We start from the raw sequence: 25,055 nt of genomic DNA, 5'->3' as shown, positions 1-25,055 counted from the left end.
TAAAACTGAGCAGCAAGTTGGTCCAATAAAAGAAACTACCTAAACAAGTCTGGCTTGTCGCATATTCCTTTGACCATCATGATTACTATAACACTACAGCAATACTACAACACAAAGTATTATATTCACTGCCTGTGATGGACAGGGTAGATAAAAAAAAATACTGAGTTGGAGCTGTAAATTGATAGCCTGGAAGAAAATAACCCCACACTGAAAGTGATATCTTAGAGATAAAAGTGAGTCAAAGAAACCTGATATGGTATTTTAGAGGAAGAAATAAGGTGACTTTTGGAAGATACAAGCCCAGTAGTCTGGATACTTCTACCTCTTTAATTGCCTAGGTGTCCATGAATTATTTCAATTCTGAAAGCAAGGAAGTGGTTCTCTATCAAATGTATGAGCAATACAGAATGTGACCATATGTTTTGTTCTAAGCACTACATGTACAATTGAAAAAATAGACAATCCATTTGGGGTTAATTTGACTCCATTCACCTAACTCTGTTCATTTTTCTTCAATCCTGGGTACCACACTAACCATGTAAAGATTGTCAGCATTTTTTGAATTCTTTACATTGTTGATGTTTTTTCATTCAACTTCTGAATTTTAATAGGAGAAATACAATGCAATTTGAATGATTTTTTTGCATCTTTGGACCTGACTCTCTAGCACTAAATGTTCTACCCGCACAAAATGGACATGAACATGTTACCATGAGATAAACAATGCTGTGGATTTATAGCAGGTCACCAATTCCGTAACAACTCTGTGTGCATTTTCTTACCCCATGATAAATCAAAACTAACCATTGGCAGCTTATGCTTCAGTGAAAGGGAGTAACTTTCATTTACTGGGAGGTAAGGGTGTGCACATGGCAGCTGGCCTGGAGTAGCTGTCATGCCTTTATCTTTTAAAAGTTTTTTATAGGGCCATGTTCATTTTGTATGGATAGAATATCTACTATAGTGAGGTAACAAAGTGTTGGGGGCAAGCAGACATTCACATAAAACAAGTATTAAATAACAGTGACCACTTACTGATAAACGTTTGGCTTAGTGGTACATGAAAACAATGTCAGTAAGAATGTTCAACTACATACATTTGTTTATTTTATAGTGTACTCAAACATGTGGAGATGGAATAAAGACAAGACTAGTGATTTGTCAACTTCCTAATGGCCAAATGTTGAGTGATCAAAACTGTGAACTTCTAGACAAGCCACCACATATAGCACAATGTAATGTGCATTCTTGTCCTGGTGATGTTTCATGGCATCGGGGACCGTGGAAATCGGTACGATAGTATTCACTATTTTTTCATTTCTCTCTTTGTTTCTTTTATAGTATTTTTATTTGATCACAGGAAAATAAAGCTGTGTGTGAAATGTACCCAACATAGTTTTAATAAAATTTTGCCTCTGCCCATAAATGACATGGGAAAACTTTCACTGACCTTGGTGGAAGCAGTATCCTGCTCTAATGCAGTATAAGAATAATTTTAAAATTGATTTACTTATCATCCAAGTGTTTACTGGTAAGTAGCAGTTTATTATATTTTTTAGAAGTAGGAATCAATTTGGGATTTTAATTTTAAATTCAATAACTTAATTTATACCATGGAATTATCTATAAATTTATATAGATACTTGTATATAGAACATTATATTCTAATAAAAGTTGCATAAAGTATCAAGTAAATCTCACACACAGGTATATTTTGCTTACTGTGTCATCACGCAACATTGTAGTCTATATTACATGTACATTTTTTATATAAAGTTTAAATTTAACAACAGCTAATTAAAGTTGTCTTTGCATAATTGAATAGGTAATTATGATACAGTTTCTGTCTATGTCCACATTTATTAAAGTGCAAAAAGAAATATAGTTATTAGTGTTAAAAACTGTACAGTTATCACTCTCAGATAATATAACTGAATTAATCAAACTATACCTTCTACTAAGAGAATATTGTATTTACTCAAATATAAGATGTGGTTTCCCTCCACAGTCAGCACAGAGGAAAAGCCCCTTATCTTATAACTGCATACTCAGCAACCTCTTTAAAAATATTGGCTATCACTAAACTGCTGCCAAAAGCAACATGTGCTCAGTAATGGAAATGAAGTATGAAGTTGATTAAATGCAGCCAACACTGATCATGACTATGTAAGACATGACCCACACTGGGCAGAGGTGTTGGTAGGAACCTACTGCAAGAATAGATTAGATAAGATTGCAATTTAAAGGAGGATTTGTGAAGCTTATGCAGGTTGTTCAGGTCCTGGGAGAGGTAGATATATATAAAATCAAAATCTCTCTCCCCGCTCCACATTAAAAACAAAAGAGTTTACATCACTTTACATAAAACATTTCCCCAAACTAACATGGAATCTCCTCATTTATATCCTTTGACATCTACTGTTTTATCCATGTATGTGCTGCTTATCCTCTGGCATCATCTGCCTCTTGTTTTCATACAGCCTTACCAAGAAACATCTCCCCTCCTGTGGTTTATCCATTGTAAACAATCAACATTGCCTTTTATTTCACATCATATTAACGTTTCTATACCGCTTCTAATATAACTGCCTAACAGGCTTCCCTTACTACTTACGTCTCTTCAAATGGCCTTACTTGTCATGCTTTCATCAGTTTCTTCCCAACCCATTCTGTAATTCCCCCTGCTCCCCCTCCCCCTGCCCAGAATTTTTCCAGAATAGTGTTCCCCAGTCTTTTAATCTCCACTTGTTCGTCGCACTCATTGCTCCCAGCTCCTCTTCATCTCTGTCAATAGAGATGAATGGATAGATGCACGCTTTCTTGTGGTGTTCACCAATAGGGTCTGCATCTTCCAGATAGCCACTCTCCTGCACATTATCAACAGTCTCATGTGCCAGCTCATTTTCTCTCTTTGGTCCAGTCTGTGCATTGCCATCTTGTATGTCAGTACATTACTCGATTGGGTTCTCTTTGGAGACCTCCCCACCCTTTTCCATACCTTCTCTGCATATCTACCCTTCCAAAACAAGTGGCAAACTAGCTCTTTGTTCTCAGTTTTCCCTTGGGCATTTTTCTGATCTGTGTAATCTCCATCTTCATAACCTCTCCCCTACCATTAATACATTCTGCACCATCATCTATGTGATTTCTACAGGTTCCCTCTTTGCCTGTGCTTCCCACATCCCCTTCCACACTTTGGCTGGCTGAGTGACTCTCAGTCAGGTTCTCCACGTGTGTTATTTTGCCTCTGTCCTTTACATTCCTTTCAAAGCTTTTACTATTTTCCCGTTTCATCAGGCTCCCTTCTAACAATGCATATTGTACTATAAACTTCTCTGCTCTTGCATAGTGGGCAGGGGGTGTCCAAGCCCAAGGCCTTTTCCGTTCCTCCTTCCCTCTTTCCCATGTCCTTGAGACTTTTCCTGCTAAGTACTGACAAATTCCTGCCATTTTCTATTCCCCTTATATCTACACCATCTACATTCTGATGAATTTTGTGTAAATAAACAGCTCTGTTTGGCATTCCCCATCCTCCCACTTGTTTTCCTTTGTATATTTCTCATCTTGCCACCCGCTCCCTTTTGCTGCCCCAGTAAAAGTGCATTTAAGCTTTTGAGGCTAATGTGTGGTATAAGCTGCCACCAGATTCCCCAGTATCTGACAGTCCTCTTATGTACGTTCCTGCCACACCTTTGATATTAAAGAAAATTCCAAAAGAGAAAGTAAATATTGGGAGGCGTGCCTAATAAATCTCACTGCAACCAGATTATGGCTTCCCGTCTGTTCACAGGGCTCCCCACCAACCCCTATACCCTGTCCTTACCACACCAGATGTTCAAAGGTACTTTAATACAGTGTCTGCTTAAAGCATGCACTCTACTTCAATAAACTTTTCATGATATGCACTAACTCATCATCTGTCCTCATACTAGTTGGATGTTTCTTAAGCTTTCATGGGTTTCTCCATAGCTGGTCAGTTCTTATTTCCTGCCCTGACATCCAGGGTATATTCCCTCTCAATTCACTCACAAGGCTTTAAATTTTAGCTGGTATTCAACTAAGTGTCTGAGTTAGCTTCTTGGGATTAGCTTATCAGCATATCAGTCGGTGAGCCTGAACCTGCCTCACACAGTCTCTTGACTTGGCCACTAGATTACTCTCTCACTGGGGAAACTGCCCTCCCATAAACTGGTTTCTTTAAAGTTTCCCTCTTCTCTGTTCCCTGAGGGCAACACCAAGTAGCATTCACTTACCAGTCAGGCTTCTCTTTGCCTTCCTATGATGTTCATTTGCTTGCTCGTAGCTTGAAGCAAGCTTCTCTGTCTGCTTTCCTCTCAATCAAACTCAGTCAACTCCTTGACTAGGAGTCTAGTAAATCACCACACCTCTACATGACGAGCATGAGCATCTGCTCCTGCTGGTGTCCCTCTGGGGCACTAACCTGTCTGACCCCTGGGCTTTTAACTTTCAGGTCAGTGGCCTTGGCCAATGAAGGCAGCTTCATTTCAGTGCTGGCATCTGGCACAGATCTCAGTGAGAACTGATAAGGCTGAACTGCTTTATTGTTTTCTTCTGCCCCACTGCTCTTTTATAGGTAGGGCTCTCTCCCTGGCAGCAGTTCTCCGGCTTCACCCTGTTGTCTCTATTTCGCCCAGCTACTACACTTGATTTTAACTCACAAGAGGCCGAGAAGCAATCACCCTTAAATCTTGGTGTCTCCCCTGCTCCTGGGAGATGTGGGGGTTCAGACACACCCTATGCTAATATATGCTAATGTCCATTATGTGCAGTCTGCCTTAGCACCAACTGTTTTTCAAGTCTTGGTGAGCCACTACACAGAATACATGTTGACTTCCTCTTCATTCCCACAGCTGAGCTGCTCCTTTCTTCCCAGTTGCAGTGATTCCTGTTTCTTTACCCACCCTTACTGTCTGGCTAACATCACTAAATGGGGTCCCAAATAGTTCATCTGGAATCCCTCTCTGTCTGGTGCATATGATTAGCATGGCCCTGTCCTCCATGAGGTGAAGCTGGATGAGGTTGCTCTATACCTAATGTGCATATAAGTTTTTGAAGGCTTCCAAGACTCCTGACACAAACACCTGGTTCCAGTCATGAGTGGAGGGCTAATTAGCTCATGGGTCCTTTGTGAGGGGTATCTGGATTACACAAACATACTAAGTAGTGCTGAGCTGTAGGGTCACCATGGCTTGAAAACTTGTCGATTCTGCTGGGTATACACATAGATACAAAAGTGTCGCTTAAAAACATGTTTATGGAATACCTGTGTTAAAGCTTGTAGCAGTTTCAAAAAAGGTGAAATGCATCAATTCTAGATGAACAAAGTCTATGGGTACCTGTAATAATTTGCCTATGTATAAATTACTATAGCTGTGTTTATTTCAAAGTCAGTGGGCACATCTACATGAGATTAGCTCTACAGGAAATGTCCAAGCATCTACACATGGACCAGGGGCTGCTGTGACATGGCTCAACATGGTGTGCTCCTGGGAGCATGTTCAAACACAGTGCCCAGGAGCAATAAACTCTGGATCAATATGTACTGGGATTTATTGCTGCACATTAATTGCATAAGTAGACATGCCCAGTGTTTTCAAATTTGCCCCTCACTTCCATATGCTCAGAGAGAGCAGGGTGGAAGAAGTTAGGGGGCAGGGGCAGAGGATAAGAGGGCTATCTGATGACCTAGATTATTTTCTGTGCTGTAGCAGAAAGAGGGGGACAAATTCAAGGCAAACCTCCAATAATTAGATTCTGTACCTGGAAAATTATAACAAATTTATAAATTTTCCATATAGCGATCTAATTATTGAGGGTGTCATCTTATATTCAGGGTTGTTTTAGATTTGAGTAAATACAATGTATAATATTTCTTATTTTATGGATGCCCAGTAATATTCATTAGGCATTATGCAAAACTGGAAAGAAATTAATGGCAGCTACTGAAAAAAGATAAACCACCTCCATTGAAATCTGTGGTAGAATTCATATTGACATCATTATGAGCAGAACCGTAATCATAATGGTATTAAGCATTATTAACTTATAAAATGATTTAATTTTTTTTCTAATTAAAGACAGTAGACATTAAGTTTTTTTTTCAAATTTGACTAAAATGTTTCAAATACTGCAATTTTATAATCTTTGAAACAGATGATTTAATTAGTAATTTACAATATCTTTTTCTTCCACTGTGCAAAACAGAATTTCAGTATTTTTATTAGATTTTCAGAGTTGTCTTTTTTAGGCATTTTCTGAGTATCTAGGGGTGACTTGTAAACACTTTAATTTAATATGTATCATTAACTGTATCACTGTGTGATAAACTAAGCACATCCTCAACTTTGAACCTAACTTCCAATTCACCTGAGATCCCCTGCTGCCAGCTTATTCTCTGGTTGATGCAGCTTGCACTGCTTTTTGTAGCTGGCCATGCAGCCACTGGAACATCAAGCCAGCTTGTTTTTGAAGTGAGGCCTCGTAAGTGGCTTTCACATTATAGTGCCATTTTGCAAAGATGTTCATTTTGATATCCCAAGTGATTTAAATACATTTAAATTCTTGAAAAGTAGTCATATAATATAAAATGGCACTTTTAAGATGAAACAAGACAAACATTTATGTGACCATGTTATTTGATCCCACTGGTTAGGACTATCACTGAGCTGTAGGACATGTAGCACATAAAACTGCAGTGAACTTTAAAAAAACCTTGTTTAAACTGAGCTATAACTGCCTTATTCATGGAATTATTGGTCACCAGGAACTAGACAGTATATATTTGTCATGCCCCTTATTTGGGGTGGTGGGAATTTGTAGAGTTCCAGAGCAATACCAGAGGCATTTTGCCTCAGAAGCAGGATGCTCCCTTCAAGCTCCTCAGTGCAGTGTGGTCTATCTAGTACATTTAGTATATTTTTATAAGCCCATCTCCCTAGTGTATAACTGTTTAGTCCTCTTGACGAGTGTATATTTGGTTGAAGGGTTGAAGCCATCACTCTACCTACTGTAAGCGCCTTTTTAAGATGTAGTGCGTCCTCATAGGAACCTGTTTGTAACGGTCTTGGACAGCTATTCTTGAATGGAGGATCTTTATTTTAACTGCCCCCCCACCTATCCTTCCCTTACTAAGGAACTAGCTAGAATCTGATTCCATGTTCTTAATGAAAAAAAAAGAAAATTTAGCTCTGTTGAACCAGAAGTTTTGGCTGACTGATTCTGCACCTAACAGCTTATTTGGGACACAGGATTTCATAGTTTCATAGTTGTTAGGGTTGAAAGGAACACCAGTAGATCATTGAATCCAACCCCCTGTCCTGGGCAGGAAAGAGCACTGGGGTCATATGACCCCAGTTAGGTGCTTGTCCAGTCCCCTCTTAAAGACCCCCAAGGTACGGGAGAGCACCACCTCCCTCAGAAGCCCATTCCAGATTCTGGCCACCCTTACCATAAAGTAGTTTCATAGTCAGTAGGGTCGGAAGGGACCTGAACAGATCATCAGGTCTGACCCCCTGCCATGGCAGGAAAGAGTACTGGGGTCAAACGACCCCAGCAAAATGATTGTCTAGCAGTGTCTTAAAGACCCCCAGGGAAGGAGCCAGCACCACTTAGCTTGGAATTTCGTTCCAGCTCCTAGCCGTCCTAACAGTGAAATAGTGCCTCCTGATGTCTAATCTGAATTTCCCCTCTGCCAGCTTGTGACTGTTATTTCTAGTCATTCCTGATAGTGCTCGGGGGAACAGGGACTCCCCCAATGCCTGGTCCCCTCTGACTAGTTTGTAACAAGCCACTAGATCCCCCCTCAGCCTTCTCTTGTGGAGGCTGAACAGGTTCAGGTCCTGCAGCCTGTCCTCGTAGGGCCTACCCTGCTGCCCCTGATGCAAGTGGCCCTCCTCTGGACCCTCTCCATGTTGTCCACATCCCTCTTGAAGTGAGAGGTGCCCAGAACTGGATGCAGTACTCCAGCTGCAGGCTGACCAGTGCTGCATAGAGTGTGCCCACATCCCCCCACATCTTAGTGTCATCAGCAAATTTGAACAGGGTGTTTTTTACCCCCTCGTCCAAGTCACTGATGAAGATGTTGAACAGTGCATGCCTGAGAACCAAGCCCTGCGGAACCCCACTGCCCACATCCCTCCAGGTCGAAAACAACCCATCCACTACCACTCTCTGGGTGTGGCCCTCCAGCCAGTTGGCGACCCATTTGACTGTGTAGGTGTTGACACCACAGTCTCCCAGTTTTTTTAATGAGAACAGGGTAAGAGACAGTGTTGAAGTCCTTCCGAAAGTCCAGAAAGACTATGTCCACTGCTACCCCTGCATCTCATGATTTGGTGACCTGGTTGTTAGAAGGCCACCAGGTTGGTCTGACAGGACCTGCCTCTAATGAACCCATGTTGGTTGCCCCTAAGCATAATCTCCCCTGCTGGCCCCTTGTGGACATGTGCCAGAATAATCCTCTCAAAAAGCTTACCCAGGATCGAGGTAAGACTAACTGACCTATAGTTTCCCGGGTCCTCCTTCCTCCCTTTTTTGAAGATGGGAACCACGTTGGCCCTCTTCCAGTCCTCTGGCACTACGCCAGAGCACCACGAGTGCTTGTAAAGCCATGCCAGGGGCCCCGCAATGACCTCAGCTAATTCCCTCAGCACTTTGGGGTGGAGATCATCTGGACCAGCTGATTTAAATACATCCAGTCCCTCCAGAAGTTTCCTGACTAGATCCTCACTGACCCTTGGCCTAGGTATGCCTCCCCTGGGGCCTGAGGGGGGCCCTATGAGGGGGCTGATCTGGTCCCTGCTCAGGAAAATGGAGGCAAAGAAGTCGTTAAATACGTTAGCTTTGTCGGCTAATGTGACGACCAAATTTCTTAGCGTGTCTTGCAGGGGCCCCATGTTACCTGGAACCTTCTTTTTGCCCCCTATGTATTTAAAAAAGGACTTCCTGTTGTCCTTGATCTGAGAAGCTAGTCCCAGTTCCATCTCTGCCTTGGCCTTCCTCACTGCCCTCCTGCATCCCCAAGCAACTGCAGTATAGGCCTCCCTGGTGATGGCCCCTTCCTTCCGTTGGGTGTACGCCTCCCTTTTAGCTAGAAGACATTCCCGGATTCTTTTGGTGAGCCATGGGGGCTTTTGCGCCCTCCTGCTCCCTTTGATCCATGTTGGGATTATCTCCCTTTGGGCTTGGAGGATTGTCTCTTTAAGGAGCAACTACTCTTCTTGGACACCTGGCTCCCCTCCCCTCCGGAACCTCAGTGCTTCTCTGACTATTCTCCTTAGCTCATTGAAGTCCACCCTCCTGAAATCTAGGGATGCTGCCTTGCTGCAGGCCTTTGACACCATGCGCTGAATGGTGAATTCCAGCAGGTGATGATCATTGTCACCCAGGTTGTTGAGCACCCACAGCCCCCTCACCAGGTCGTCACCCATGGCCAGCACCAGGTCCAACAAGGCATCTCCCCTGGTGGGGCTGTGCACCTCCTGGATTAGATGGTGGTCCTGCATTCTGGCTAAGAACCTATGTGAGTGGTCAGACCTGGCTGACTGCTCTTCCCAGCAGATGTCTGGAAAGTTCAGGTCACGCATGATGACCATGTCCTTTGACCTAACTACCTCCATGAACTGACTTAAGAATTCCTCGTCTAGCTCTTCCCCTTGGTTGGGTGGTCTATGGTAGACCCCCACCGTTAAGTCTCTTTTCTCTCGACTGCCTCGTATTCTAACCCAGAGAACTTCCGTGTGCCCCTCCTCTGACTCTGTGCTACTTGATGAGGGAAGTTCTTCCTGATGTCCAACCTAAATCTGCTCTCAGTCTGTCGCTGTTGTTCCTGGTTATTCCAAGGGGTCCCCTGGTAAACAGAGCATCTCCTATTTCCTACTGCCCCCCACTGCCCAATGAATTTGTAAATGGCCACAAGATCCCCCCCTTGGGCTTCTCTTGCAGAGGCTAAAGAGATCCACGTCCCTCAGTCTCTTCTTATAGGACCTTAACTGAAGGCCTTTAACCATATGAATGGCCCTCCTCTGGACCCTCTCAAGATTATCTACATCACTTTTGAAGTGTAGCGCCCAGACCTGGATGCAGTACTCCAGCTGCTGCCTGACAATACCGCATAGAGACGAAGTATCACTTCCCTGGACCTGTTTGTGATGCACCTGCTAATGCATGGTAGAGTACTGTTAGCTTTACTAATTACTTCATCACATTGACAGCTCACATTCACCTTGGAGTCAACTATGACTCTGAGATCCCTTTCTGCCACTGTGCTGCTGAGAAGGCCATTCCCTAGCCTATAGGTGTGTTGGTGATTCCTTCTCCCTAAATGCAGCACTTGGCACTTGTTTTTGTTGATCTGCACCCTATTCTTTTCTGCTCACTTTTCCAACCTCTCCAGGCCCCTTCCCACTAGTGTACAAACTTTTCCCCATAATTTTGTGTCATCCATGAATTTGGACAGAGTGCTCTCCTTGCATTCATCCAAGTCACTGATGAAGACATTGAATAGCACAGGTCCAAGGACCGAGCCTTGGGGGACCCCATTGGAGCCCAAAACTGGATGCAGTACTCCAGCTGCGGCCTCATCAAGGCTGAGTATAAGGGGAGAATGATGTCCCGGGATTTGCTTGAGAAGCATCTGTGGATGCAAGGTAGCACTTTGGTCACTTTACTAGCCTCAGCATCACATTGCAGGCTCATGTACATCTTGTGGTCAATTATGACCCCCAAGTCTCTTTCTTCCGTAGTGCTAGCCAGTGTTGCACTGCTGAGCCTATGAGGAGGCTGCAGGTTTTTCCTCCCAAGGTGGAGAACCTTGCATTTTTCAATGTTAAACACCATACGTTTCTCATCTGCCCATTTGCTGAGCCTGTCCAGGTCAGCCTGGATCACCTGCCTGTCTTTTGGTGTAGATGCTTTGCCCCAAAGTTTGGTGTCATCGGCGAACTTGGCCAGTCCGCTTCTGACTCCAGTGTCCACATCATTAATGAAGATGTTGAATAATATGGGTCCAAGGACAGAGCCTTGGGGGACCCCACTGGTCACAGGCTACCATGATGATTGACTTCCATCAATTACCACCCTCTGGGTCCGACCACGGAGCCAATTCCCCACCCAGCGGATCGTGGTGGACCCAAGGCCACAATTGGCCAGTTTCGCCAAGAGGTGATCATGGGATACCCAATCAAAGGCTTTTTTGAAGTCAAGATATATGACATCAATCTCTTCTCCCTTGTCCAGGTGATAGGTCACCTGGTCATAAAAGGAAATGAGATGGGTCAAGAAAGACCTACCCACAACAAACCCATGCTGGCTATCCCTCAGATGTGTATCTAGCTGGGGTAATGTAGGCCCAGCACTCTTTCCCTGCTTATGCAGGGGGTCGGACTCGATGATCTATTGAGGTCCCTTCCGACCCTAGCATCTATGAATCTATGAATCTATGTTGGCATCAGCCAGTCCATTAAGAATGGCCTCTTTAATAAACTTTTCTAAGATTTTCCCTGGGATAGAAGTCAGGCTGATGGGCCTATAGTTTCCTGGATCCACTTTCCTCCCTTTCTTGAAGATAGGCACCACGCTGGCTTTCTTCCAGTCTTCGGGCACTACACCAGAGTGCCAGGAGGTCTCAAAGATCTGTGCCAGAGCTATGATGCTTGCCAGTTCCTTGAGTACCCTGGGGTATAGATTGTCAAGGCCAGTTGACTTGACCTCTCAAGGTGTTCCTTTATGAGGTCAGCATTGATGGAGGGCAGGGGATCTCCCTCACCCAGACCTGCCTGTCCCGTAGTGGGCATGGGCATCCCATGGAACTGATGAAAGACTGATGCAAAGTACCCATTTAATAGGTTGGCTTTTTCCTTGGAGTCAGTTGTCAATTGTCCCATCTGGTTCAGCAGGGGTTCAGTGTTGCTGTTGCTTTTCTTCCGGGTCCCCATATATGTGAAAAAGTCCTTTTTCAAAGCTGGTTGGAGTTCAGTTGTATCTTTGGCTTTCCTGGTTTGCTCCTTGCAGGACTGGACCAGTGCAGAACATTCCTCCTTGGAGATGAATCACATCCTCCATCCTTTGTAGGCCTTTCTTTTTAGCCTCAGGAGGTCTGCTAGATCCCTGGGGAGTTGCTTGAGGCACCTGCGGGACAGCCTCACTGTTCATTTTTGTAGTCAAACAAAGTAAAAGAGTGTTAGCTAGCTACATAATGAACACTATTATCATGCTGGAGACAGTGGATCCTTGAAGATATTACTGTCTGAAAGATTTTTTTTCACTTCGAGGCCTGAATGAGCATGGTCTACAAACATTATCTCACTGCACCAGAACTATTAGAAAGGAGGCTGATTAGCATATGTCTCACAAGTAAGTTTGCCTTAACAGCTGCTTGCTGTACTTCTCAAAGCAGGAAAGGGAGGACGAGTGAGTTTACCCCCCTTGAGAAGTACAGGCGGGTAGTTAATTGGAATATGAGATTTACTAATTTAGGTTTCAATTCCAGAAGACTTTTATGCTTAAATGCATCCCTGTTCAAAGTAAGAGTTAACTATATACTTAACTTCAGTGTGACATAACCATATCTTAAAACCACGTACCACTAATAGAGCTGCTATTCTGCCTCAGGGCCTGAACATAGAATACCAAAGAAGGGAAACAAAATGTGGCATGCATCTTTGTGGTGGGGGAATGCATTTCTGCGTACCCAACCCATCTCATTTGCTGGGGAAGTACTGCTGTTATAAATAATAACATCCATATCTTCAGGTAAATGTTGCCTCCTGTGAGTTCCAGAGTAGGAAGCTGCTGCCTTAGATAATCAGGCATCAGCTTTTTGTTTTCCAAAATTTTCCTACCTTCTGTATTAAAGTAGTCAATAAGTTTTAATGAAAAAAGACTAATTTTCTCAAGGATTTTTAAACATAACACAATGGTTATGTTGCTTTTCTTGCTTTAAATTTTGGTCTGAATATGTAGCCTTTCTCTATGTAATTTATATTGTAGTCTGGGATATGACAACTCCAATTCTTTTCAATTTATCATTTATGAATTTAACTCCAACCCTCGTAATCTTGTTCTCAATGGATGTGTCTACACGTTCATGAATGCACTTTTGGTAATGCAGATTAAATGTAGTATCCCCATTATGAGGTACAAGAAAAAGGTGCATTGGCCTATTTTAATGTGCATTAGTGAAAGCGCACGGTATTTTTGCAACACCGTTAGCTTAAAATAGGCTAATGTGCATTTTAGTGCATGTGTGGACGTGCCCAGTTGTTCTGAAGCCCTCTCTTTTTGTTCTGAAGCCTAACTTCATTCAATGAATACTGACTATGCAAAGAGTTTCTGCAGCTCTTGGAGAACTGTAATAAGGGTCACACATTAATTTTGCTTCCAACTCTTGGTGTAGTGGGTAGATAAAGTTTCTCAAATTTTTTTTAAAAAAAGGTCCTCTAAATCAACTTTTACATTTGAAGTACTAGAAAGTTCTTGAGACTGTTCCCAGATGATATTAACAGAATGTCAATCGGAATCAAATGGTGCCTTTGTTATCAGGGATGATGCAGTTCTGAATTGGATGTTATCAGTCATGGCCAGTCATAGTTTTGTTTTTAGACATGTAAGATAAAGATTTTTATTTAACTCGTATAATGTACCTGTATTATGGGAGCATTCAACATACTGGTGGCATATTATGGGGTGAGTAGTGATAAATGCAGTACTACTAATACTAATTACACATGCATTCTATGTATAAGATGGAAACATCAACTTCGATGTTTAGTTACCATATTTACTCAGATACCATACTTACTTTTCCCTGCAAAATTAGCCTTCCAAAATTGGGGTGTATGTCTTAGATGGGAAAGCTGATTTTCTATCTAGAACAGAAGCATGGATATATAGTTGGATGGCTGCTGCTTCCTTTTTTTCTCTTACTTCCAGCAGCATGGCAGGAGAAGTGGCATCCAGGAGAGGCAGAGTCAGGTAGGGTACCCAGGTGCAGTCGCACCCAGCTTAGATTCTTGCTAAACCCAATGTTTAAAACCAGCTGCACCACAGCAGCAATGGCACTTCTATTCAGGCACTGCTAAGGGAGTCAACTGACTTCATGGCTCATTACAATCTAGCTCATTACAGTGGCCAGCAACCTTTTCAAGCCATGGGACAAAACAGCCTAGCTCTGGTTTGATGCAGACCAGGTGGCTTTTGTAATGTGCGTGTAGCTAGGGGCCTCTGCCTGCACTTTTACCAGGGCCTGTCAGCTGAGAGATGAACTCATGTTGTTACTGCTTCATCCACCCCTTACTATCCAGCAGGAAATTGCATCCACCTGCTGCTGCTTCTGAGCCACAACTGGGAGATAATAGGGAAAGGGGCGGGGGGAAAGGAGAGGGAGAAGTGGTAGCAGTATGGACTCAGCTTCCAGCTGCCTGGCCCCAGTGTAGTTCCTTGTTGACTGGAAGCTGAGCCCATGCTGCAGCCAGGGAGAAGCTGGTAGGGACAGGTGGGAGGGAAGCAGCAGTAGCAAGGATTACAACTCCCTGCTGCTTAGCCCTGAGCCAAGTATAGGCATAAGCAAAGCCCTGAGGCGCTGTAGACTGGATCCAGTGGGCTATATGTTGCCCTGATCTACCTGATTCCTGCTAATTGCTTTTCACTGCACAGGTGTTAAAGACCTTCTCTCCTTGCTAATGGTCTTGATATTTCATTAAGCAAGCTATCTTTTCATTGCTAGTTTTCCTGTTTTTTAGTTACTCCTATCCTCTCTTCTCCTATTTCAGTCACACAGACTGCTTTTAGTTCCTTTCAGAATCCTAGGCACACCTATGGAGTCCAGTCTTCAGCAGCCGCTAAAGTTTTAGCTTTTGGCTGAGTAGCTAAGAACTGCTGACAGTTCAACTGAGAGAGAGTTAATAAAACTGTAGCTTTTACCAAAGCAGGAAAGGGAGGACGAGTGAGTTTAAGATCAAGCTCTGTCTTTGCTCTATGTTGCTGTAACTCTGGGGGGAAAAAGTCTTTATGGTGCCTTCCACAAAACAAGGTGCATATCTTATTTTCTATTATGTGGTGTGCGAGGAACTATATGGTAGCTTTATGCTTCAAAGTTTGTTACTAGCTGAGATAATTTACTGTGTAGATGATGACTGTGAGTGTAAATTGTGCTATGTCAACCCAGTCAGCTGGGAGCCAGACTCTTACCTGCCACTTAGTCATACGGCTTCACACTTTCAACACCCTTGTGCCCCATCTAGCCCCAACACCACCACCCAGAGCTCAGGGCTGAGAGGCCATGGCATGAACTGCTCTGCCCCAGCTCAAATTGCTGCTGTCCTAGGTGCATATGTAGATACTGGACCCAGGAGTAGTTTACTCCAGCTCAAACTGGTCCACAGTTTATTGTTTTGTATTAATTGTATGTGTAGACACACCTATTCAAATGCAAATTGTAAAGGTATGAAACAAAGGTAGCTGATTTCTTTAGCACTGCAATTTTCCCTTCAGTTATGAACTGAAGAAGAGTTCCATTGAAGAACTCTGTCTTTTTGCACTAGTGGAAGAAATATCATATTGTCTTTAGGGAATGGATGTAGACCATTAAAAATAGAGGTTCCAGTCTTTTCCCAGTGAAGTCAATGCCAAACTCCCATTGACTTCTTTAGGAGCAGAAGCAAGCCAAGACTCTGTAAGTGGAGATATTGATTTGTTTTCATTTGAATGAGAAGATCCTGTTATGTATCATGAAAGTGCCTATGTTCATTTTTGTAGTATGTAAAGAGTATTTATATCTTTATATTCCTTTTATATTAAAAGGGAACTCAGGATCAGAAATCTTGGTTTTCAAAACCAGCTACAGTCTTATACCTCTACCACTGCTGCTGCTTATTGTCAGACTTCAGAATACCTCATTATTGATGCAACATGTTTATTTAATATTCCATTGACTGAAACTTCAATGTGAGCATATGCCGTTAATTCTTTAAAAAAATAGGAGAAAGAAATGCCTTTTCAGAAAAAAACTGATACTGTCTGCCACTATCCAGACAATGACATAAAACAGACTCTGAATTACAAACTCAGTTAAACACAATTTTGGTTTTAAAAAGGAGCAATATATCTATTCTCAAAATTACAGTAAAGTTTAATATGCATTGATTTTATTTAACCTATAGTAAATTTCTCCATTATGATACTCATGTTGTCTGTATAGTTTAAAATTTAATTTATAATTTATGTCTGATAATTTAATTTAATTATTATGTTGTGGCTTGATGTCTTTCTGAAATACAGTTGCATTTTAACCCCTCTGTGTTTGACACATGTTTTGTGGCTTTGTCTGTGTTTATATTTAATATGTGCTTTATTAATGTATCTCAATGTTTGGACACCTTTCTTTAAAGAAAAAAATGAATTAACTTCTATATGGAAATTATTTTAGTACCATAGTGTGATATTTGTACTGTAATGACTTTCTATGTTTTTTTAGTGGCATTATTTTAACAGGGAAAAACCACTGAGAAATGCCTTTCTGCAAATTATTAAAGGTTGTTATGTTGTGGAATTTGTTGTGGCTTTTATACTTGATATTAAAATAAAATATCCACATGTCACTATAGTCGAGAGAAACCTTAGGTAGGCCCGACAGCAGCAATTGGTAGTCTGATGCATCCAGGCTAATGCATGTTTTTTGGTAACAAAACTAAAAGATGTTGGCTGCAAAGTATGTTGTTCTGTTGCTGTAACATTCTGGGCTTAATCCTGCTTGCATTAAAGTTAGTGTAAAACATCACAAAAAACAAAGCAGTATTTTAATCTCTTTATATTGACAATGGTTTGTACTATTTCACCTATATTGATCTATTTATTATTTAGATTTATATCTCACCTTATGTATTCAGTTGTTACCATCTCACAAAATATAGCAGAGTAAAAGGGATAGGAAACACAAATATTAAAGTGCTAGAAAGACTTTGCTATGAAGAGTTTTTGAAGAGATCAGAACTGTTTCATTAAGAGACTAGATAAGAAGAGATGTAATAGAAGTCTACCAAATAATAAATATCATAGGGAAAGAAAACCAAGCATTTCTATTTAATGTTTTTAATAATACAAAAATAAGAAAATAGTTGATTAAATTAAAAAACAAAAAATTATTAATACTAATACTGGTTTTATACAGATACTGTGGTCCCAAACAGGCATTCACCAGTAGAAATCTCTCTGGGATAGGAAGCAGTATAAGTATTCAGCTTGCAGCTGCCCCCTCTTCCTTGCTTCCCACATCTTTCTCAGGCCGGGGTAATCCTGATCTGGGGAAGGAGTGGGAAGCAGTGGCTGCTTCACTCTTCCAGGTCCCCAGGGGAGTGGAGTGTCAGGAAAAGACTCTCCTTGTCTTCCCCAGATTGGGCACTCCAGTCCGGGTAACAGGGAGGGAGTGGCCTCTGCATCATTTCTGGTCTCTGGAGGCCCCTATACATGAGCAGTGGGGCTGCTCTGATGCACTGCAATTACAGCACATTGGAGTAGGCTCGATTAATTGAGCCTGCTGGAGTGTGATATTTATCACACTCCAGCAGACTCCAGCATCTTGTGCATCAGTGCCCCTGCACTTAAAAATGGTGTTAGGGGCACTTTAACTAAAGCTCGTTGAACAAACTTTAGTTAAAGTGACCCTGCCACTGTTTTTAAATGCAGGGATGCTAATACATGAGATGCTCCATGTGGATTAATTAGAGCAGCTCTTGGAGCCACTCTAATTAAAGCATTTCCTCCCCCCCCCCCCAACTCCCAGAGTACATGTATAAACACCATGGGAATGGAGTGAAGGGAGTAGTAGGCAAACCCTCCTGCCCACTCTTCAAGCCAGGGCCCTGGTTTAGGGAACAGGAAGGGGATGGGGGGAGGAGGGAAAACAGCTGCTCTTCTATTCTGCTTGCTGCAGTGGAAACAGAGCAAAAGAACAGGGGGCAAGCAGTGGGACCCTGGTTTGGGGAGTGGGCAGGTCATCATCTTCTTTCATATGGCTGACTTGGAGCAACAATTATAAGTCCAGTTTAAAGTTAGTTAACCAGTCTAATGCTCTTGAGAAAAGGGAATGTATCTTTGCAATGTCACTGTCAAATTTGTATAGAGGGCAGAATGTTGTTATGTGATTCATAGTTTGATCAAGATTACCACTGTCACATTTTGCAGAACTCCTAATACTGTACACCATTTGTGCATCAAGTGACTGCAGCAGCCATGCCCAGTTCAGATCTGATTTAGACCCTTCTATGTTTTTTGCAGAAAGTCAAAACCAGAAGGCTTTATTGTTGGGTTGGAAATTAGATTTTTATTCCAAATAGTGGTTTCAGTCCATGTTTTCCTCCAAGCTGCTGCACTGTCGCGTCCTACGAGGGCTTGTACACATGTCCACAAAGTAGATAGGTGAGGGGCAAGGAGCAGGCTCTATTCTTGCCTCCTCCCCAAACTGGGAAACCTTCAGTCTGAAGAATGAAAAGGGGTTTTATCAGAATAGACTGGAAGGGGGCATACAAGTGTTCTTTCTTGTGAGAGATCTTCCTGAAGGGGTTATGTTTCCTTGGGGAGAAAGTGACTGTAAATGCTTATATGCATCTAGTTTCTACAGGGAGAGCGACAACTAACTCAGTAGGAACCTAACTCTTCTACATAGCCTAGGGCTTTTGGAGAGGTACATATCCACCAAGGGAGTTGCATATCCACATTCATGTAAAATTCAGGGGAGCAAAACACCCAACCCACTGTAGCAGATTTTCAAATCCCAGTCAGAATCCAGAATCAACCTGTGAATCTCATTTACACAAAATATCACTTAATTACATGAAATATTACATTTCTATAATATCTGTGGTTATTAACTATGGTGACAATATGTAAGGGATATAATCACTAAAACTTTACACTATTAGACACCAAATAATTGACAGAGAAAATGTACAAGTACTTTCATAAGTGTCCCTTACGGAGGTTCTTGTTTCTCTCAGGAAAGAATCTGGTAATAATAACTAGGGACCTACCTAAATTGGGGCAAGGCAAAGGGTTTTTCATGGCCTGCTTGTGGCATGCAGAGCCACTTTCATGGGCATTTTGTGGTGGCCCCATCCCTCACCTCTGAGTATCCAAGAGGCCCCAGAGGCCCATCCCTCTCTGCTGATTGGTAGAGAGGGCTGCCCTTCATGCAGGTGATTGGTGGAGAGGCTGTGGTGGGGGAGGAGGGACAAGGGGATTGCCATCATCTTCGCTGCTCCTCTTCATGTAACTCCACCAGCTGGCCCTTCCCCTCCTCCCCTCCCCCCTGGCAGGCTGTGAGGCTGTGCAGAAGCCGCCATGAGGACCACTGGGGAGCCAGCAGTTTATTTTTTGTAAGTTTATTTTTTTCAGGTGATTCTGTGAGAGATCCCAGTAAACACCATTTTTTGCAGTGATCACAGAAACTGATGTTTTTACCGTTTCCATGAAATCATGAAAGTGCAATTTAAGTAGGTCCCTAGTAATAAGCATTTTTTCATTAGACAGACCATTAGACTTATTGGTATGGTCATTCCAGTGGTTCTGTGCGTCTGACTGCTGTTGAGAGGAGGAATGTGCATTTAGATTTTCTTGCTGTTGAGAGGAGGATAGTGCATTTAGATTTTCTTTCTGAAGCAACCTAAGCTGAAATGTTTCAAACATTTAAATGTATTTGAACACTTGGAAATTGTTCATAAGTGTTTTCAAGGGGGGGAATAATTATAAGCAGTTTAAAAATAGTGAAGAATATTTGAGGTTGGAAAGAAAATGGAAGACACCATAAACAGGTGAGTAAAATAAAGCCTTTCTCATGAGTATACAATAAATACATTGTATTATTTCCATTTAATATTTTTAAAACAAAATATTTATTTCATAGTTTCATAGTTGGTAGGGTCGGAAGGGACCTAAGTAGATCATCAAGACTGATCCCCTGCCATGGGCAGGAAAGAATGCTGGGGTCAAACGACCCCAGCTAGGTGATTAGCCAGCCTCCTTTTGAAGACCCCCAGGGTAGGAGTGAGCACCACTTCCCTTGGAAGTTGGTGCCAGATCCTAGCCACCCTGACTGTGAAGTAGTGCCTCCTAATATCTAGCCTGAATTTACTCTCAGTCAACGTATGGTCATTATTCCTTGTAACTCCTGGTAGGGTTCAGGGGAACAAGGTCTCTCCCATTGCCCACTGGTCCCCCCAGTAAGTTTATAGACGGCCACCAGGTCCCCCTCAGCTTTCTCTTGTGAAGGCTGAACAGGTTAAGGTCCCATAGCCTCTCATAGAGTCTGCCCTGCTGTCCCCGGATCATGGGAGTGGCCCTCCTTTGGACCCTCTCAATGCTGTTGTGGAAGAAATCAAACTTCGCGTTGTGGTTGAATCAGAACTGACAGAGCCAGCTTTTCTTTATTGAGGGCTATACTGTGATCACAGGGAGAATTCCATACAGCAAGGGGAATCACCCACTTGTCTCTTTCAAAGGATTTCTCAAACTCTATAAGTTTACAAGCATATTTATACTTAAGACAGAGAAAGAGAAAAAAAAATGACCTTGGAGAAACAAAAAAATAGTAAATCACACACAGACATACAGGCAGTTTACTTAAAGAAAACATCCGTGCACAGGGTAATATATCAAGACAAAACAAGGCATGCAGGATTTCTTATCTCAGAACATGTAACTGAAATAAGCAGTATGAGCACTTCTGGTCTCTGTCTGTTTTCCTAGTCAAGCAGGCCAGAAGCCTGACCAAATCCACTACCACATTCCCTCCTTTTATTTTTTTCCAACAAGTTAGATATTTATAGCCATTAGCCTTTCAACTTCTAGTTTTTCTTTCTCTTTACTTTCTGCTGTTTTAACATACAAATTATATACTTCATTTCTGGTTGATGGGCTATTCCGCATTTGCTTGTCAGCACAACTTAAGCAACATTGTATCATCATAAACACTAGGCATACTTCAATAAAAGCAACAAACAATATTAACAAACTATGAATGACGGTAGAGCCTAAGGAACTGAAAATAGAGCTGAACCAAGAACTCAAATTCCGACTATGTGGCTCATGCAATTTAGCTGCTTCTTTTCGAACGTGTTTACTTAAATCCTGGATTTTTTCTGAATTATTGGAAATATAAATACAACATTCTTTACCTATTAAAGCACAGACTCCTCATTTGCTGGCTAGTATATAATCTAACACAAGTCGGTTTTGCAATGTCATTTTCCTTATTTCCTTCATTTCTGTATTTATTTTATCAAAACTATCAGCGGTAGCATTAGCAGTCTTTTCCAGAGATGCTGCGACTTTCTTTATCTTGGACATAGCTAAACCTGTTGCACAGTTGGGAAACATTATAACCCAAAACCTTTGATTTTTTTGTAATTTCACAAACATTGTGAATTCTTCCTTTAGGTAAGTGAGATCTAATAGTAAAGGCAGGATACGCTGCAGAGACGTAGCATGTTCCTCTCCAACTGGCGAGAAGATTTTTATAGGCCTTATCTCCACACACAAAATAGTGAACAGCTAATGCAGTAAATCCACCTGTATTACAGTGTGGGGACATCATCCATTGTGAATAATAGCCTGAACATTGACCTGCAGGGGAGTAGTTAGATATCTAGGAGCCATTAAAAAACCAAGCACCATTTATCTTAAATTCTACCTTGCACTTACTGACTCCTACTGCAACATGAGATCCATTACAGGTCCAACAGAACTTTCCAGGGGTGGCATATGCTAATCGTACATAGACCAGTTACAACTTATATTCTGCCAAGTTTCATTTCCATGAAAATCTGAATAGTAAGGGGCTAACATCTGAGTTGCATTCAAGGGTGCTGGTATCATGGGTATCCCTCTGATACAATAGATAGGGACATGACTACATATCCAACAATGAGAGACATTTAAATCTACCCCAATTTGATTAACTAAAGACAAGAACATAATTTCATGAAATGATCTTCTTTGTTGGTGCGCAAGTGTAGTTTGGTTTACAGAGTTGCTCATAACTGATGAGTCAAGTTCATATAAGATGGCCCAAAAAGAAATATTGAGAACTACCCAAATCATGACTAACCAACTCCACCTCGGGAACCAGGAACTAAGTAGAGGCCTTTTTCCTGTCCCGAAGGACATAGTGGTGTTGTTGGCGCACATCCTCTTTGCTCTGTAGTGGCAAATCCTCTTCCCCAGTAGGTGCTTGGCTCACTACTGGTCTTGAGGTCTCCTGCTGGCAGGCGCTAGGCTCACTACCAGTCTGTGGAGGCTGATTACAGAATTGATATGGAGGAGACTCTGGGTCTAACGGGGCTGATTTTTTTTACTATGTGAAACATGGATCCATGTCTGGAGTCCTTGACACTTTATTGCAGTGTTGGTGGTCAGGAGTACCTGCAATGGGCCTTTCCAGCGAGGTTCCAGTGATGACTTTTGTTGATGGACTTTTATATGGACCCAGTCACCAGGGAGGATAAAATGGCACAGCTCATCTTGTTCTTTGGGGAGAGCTGCCTGTACCTGTGAATGAAAAGCCTTAACACACTTCATTAGTGCCTTACAATAGTCCAGAATGGTATCATCAAGTGAATGTATATCGCAAAAGTGGGAGGCAACAGGTGGCGAGGCAGGGAGCCTTATGGGTCTTCCCATTATAATTTCATGTGGGCTAAGCCCAGTCTTTCAGTTAGCAGTAGATCTCATACTCATAAGGGCTATGGGAAGTGCATCTGGCCATTTTAGGTGAGTCTCAGCACAAATTTTGGCCTGTTTATTTTTCAGAATGCCATTTTGGCGTTCCACTTGGCCCAAGGCCTGTGGATGGTATGGGCAATCAAAGTTCTGTTGGATCTGGAGGACTTTGTAGATTTCTTTCATTATCTTTCCAGTAAAATGAGTTCCTCTATCAGAGTTTAGGGATAAAGGAATACCAAACCTTGGAATAAAGTCTCTGAGCAACTTTTTGCTTATAGTGATGGTGTCAGCTTTTGCACATGGGTAGGCTTCTACCCATCCAGAAAACATACATACAATAACAAGAACATATTCATAAGAACAACATTTCTGCATTTGAATAAAATCTAATTGTAAATTTACAAACGGTCCCCAAGGTGGGGGATGTGCTGCCTTCTTTGTTTTTACAGGCTTTCCTACATTATGGGCTTGGCAAATAGGACAGGTGTGGATGTACTGTTGAGACACAGATGGAAAAGTTGGAGCAAAACAATCAAGCTTAACAGCTTCTTTCATTCCCCCTTTGCTCACATGTGCCATGCCATGGTGTATGCGAGCAAGATGAGGAAGAAGGACCACTGGAGCAACCAGGCGGCCGTCCAGGGAGTGCCACAATGGTCAGGGTATAACAAACACCCAGCCTGTCTCCATGTATGTTTCTCTGGTTCTGGAGCCTGATCTTGGAAGAGGGCAACGTCGTGAAGACTTGCCAATGGAGACTGGTCAGTTGGAATAGACAAAAACCCAGGCGTAGTCTGAGGAGTAGAAATAGCTGCAGCTTTGGCAGTGGAATCTGTCAGAGCATTCCTACGTGTAACATCATCATAAGTTTCCTGGTGAGCTTGACATTTAATAATAGCAACAGCAGAAGGTAATTGTAAAGCATTCAATAAGGCATTTATGTATGGACCATTACTAATCTTGGCACCTCCTGAAGTGAGGAAGCCTCTTTGTTTCCAAAGTTGACCATAATCATGTACAATACCAAAAGCATAGCGAGAATCAATATAAATATTAACAGAGGCACCAGAGGCTAGGGTGCAAGCCCTGGTGAGGGCCACAAGCTTGGCAACTTAAGCTGAATACACATTAGGTAAGTGATGGCTTTCTATAACGTTATATTGGGAATATACTGCATGTCCTGCAGCAAGGGAACCTTTTGAGTTTGTTTGACATGATCCATCAACATAGACTACCAGATCTGGGTTTTGTAAGGGGTTGTCCTTTAGATCAGTGTGGGGCATTGTTAGGTGAGCAGTAACAAAAATACAATCATGGGGTTCACCATCCGAAGGGGTAGGTAACAGAGAAGCAGGGTTTAAAACAGTGCTCCTAGTTAGGGTGACATTTGCAGCAGAGAGAAGCAAGATTTCATACTTAGTTAATCTAGCATTTGAAAGGTGTTGGGTTTTTGTTTTTAGCAAAAGGGGTGCTACAGCATGTGGGACAGCAACAGTAAGGGGAGAACCTAATACAAGGGTGGAGGAAAGTTCAACAGAGACATGGAGGAAGTCCAACTGCAACAGAGTCAAGAGCAGAGCTATAATAAGCAATGGGACGGTGCTTGTCTCCATGTGTCTGAGTGAGTACTGCAAGTGCAAATCCGTCCTTTTCATGACATAAGAGAATAAAAGGTTTAGTATAATCGGGAAGGCCTAAGGCAGGAGCTTGTGACACAGCTTGTTTAATAGAGGCAAAAGTGGCTTTGATCTCTGAAGTCCAGGGTAAAGGCTCAGGGGTATTTACAAGAGTCTGATTTTTCAACGGCTTGACTATAGAGGCATAGCTGAGTATCCACTGGCAGCAGTAGCCAGCCATGCCTAGGAAGGTACTCATTTGGGACATAGTAGTTGGTCTAGGGATTTTAAGAATAGCTTCTATTCTGGAAGAGGAAGGCAGTCATTCTCCAGCAGAAATATTATGACCTAAATAGTGAACACGAGGAAGACAAAGTTATAGCTTTTCTTTAGATGCCTTATGGCCTTTTAGGGCAAGAGAGGTAAGGAGAGTTAAAGAATAAGTTTTACAGGCTTCAAGGGAGGTAGATGCCAGAGCAAATCATCAACATATTGCTCAAGCACAGAATTTTCTTTAAATATTATGTCATCTAGATCTTTCTTCAGAATTTGAGAAAAAAGAGAAGGGGATTCAGTATAGCCATGGGGCAATCACATCCAGGTGTACTGAAGTCCTTGATAGGTAAATGCAAAGAGAAACTGGCTATCAGGGTGTATAGGAATAGAGAAAAATGCAGAACACAAGTCAACAACAGTAAAATAACA

General features: G+C 42.2%; 1 protein-coding gene across 3 annotated transcripts in view; it reads left to right on the top strand.

The window, feature by feature from the left end:
- ADAMTS20 (ADAM metallopeptidase with thrombospondin type 1 motif 20) overlaps positions 1 to 25,055 on the top strand; it is a 178,580-nt gene that overhangs the window by 92,497 nt on the left and 61,028 nt on the right. For 2 of the 3 annotated variants that reach the window (XM_090042352.1, XM_090042353.1), the window contains one exon: positions 1,118 to 1,294. In XM_090042352.1, coding sequence (XP_089898478.1) covers positions 1,118 to 1,294 — 177 coding nt within the window. Of the gene's footprint in view, positions 1 to 1,117; positions 1,295 to 15,822; positions 16,313 to 25,055 lie in introns of those variants that run through there. The other variant, XM_090042354.1, reaches the window with a different exon arrangement.

This window comes from Crocodylus siamensis, chromosome 4, assembly GCF_052110815.1.
Source record: "Crocodylus siamensis isolate JL-2025a chromosome 4, ASM5211081v1, whole genome shotgun sequence".
In the NCBI taxonomy this organism is placed as follows: Eukaryota; Metazoa; Chordata; order Crocodylia; family Crocodylidae; genus Crocodylus; species Crocodylus siamensis.
The sequence above is the reverse complement of the archived record's forward strand: the minus strand, read 5'-3'. Positions and strand labels throughout refer to the sequence as shown.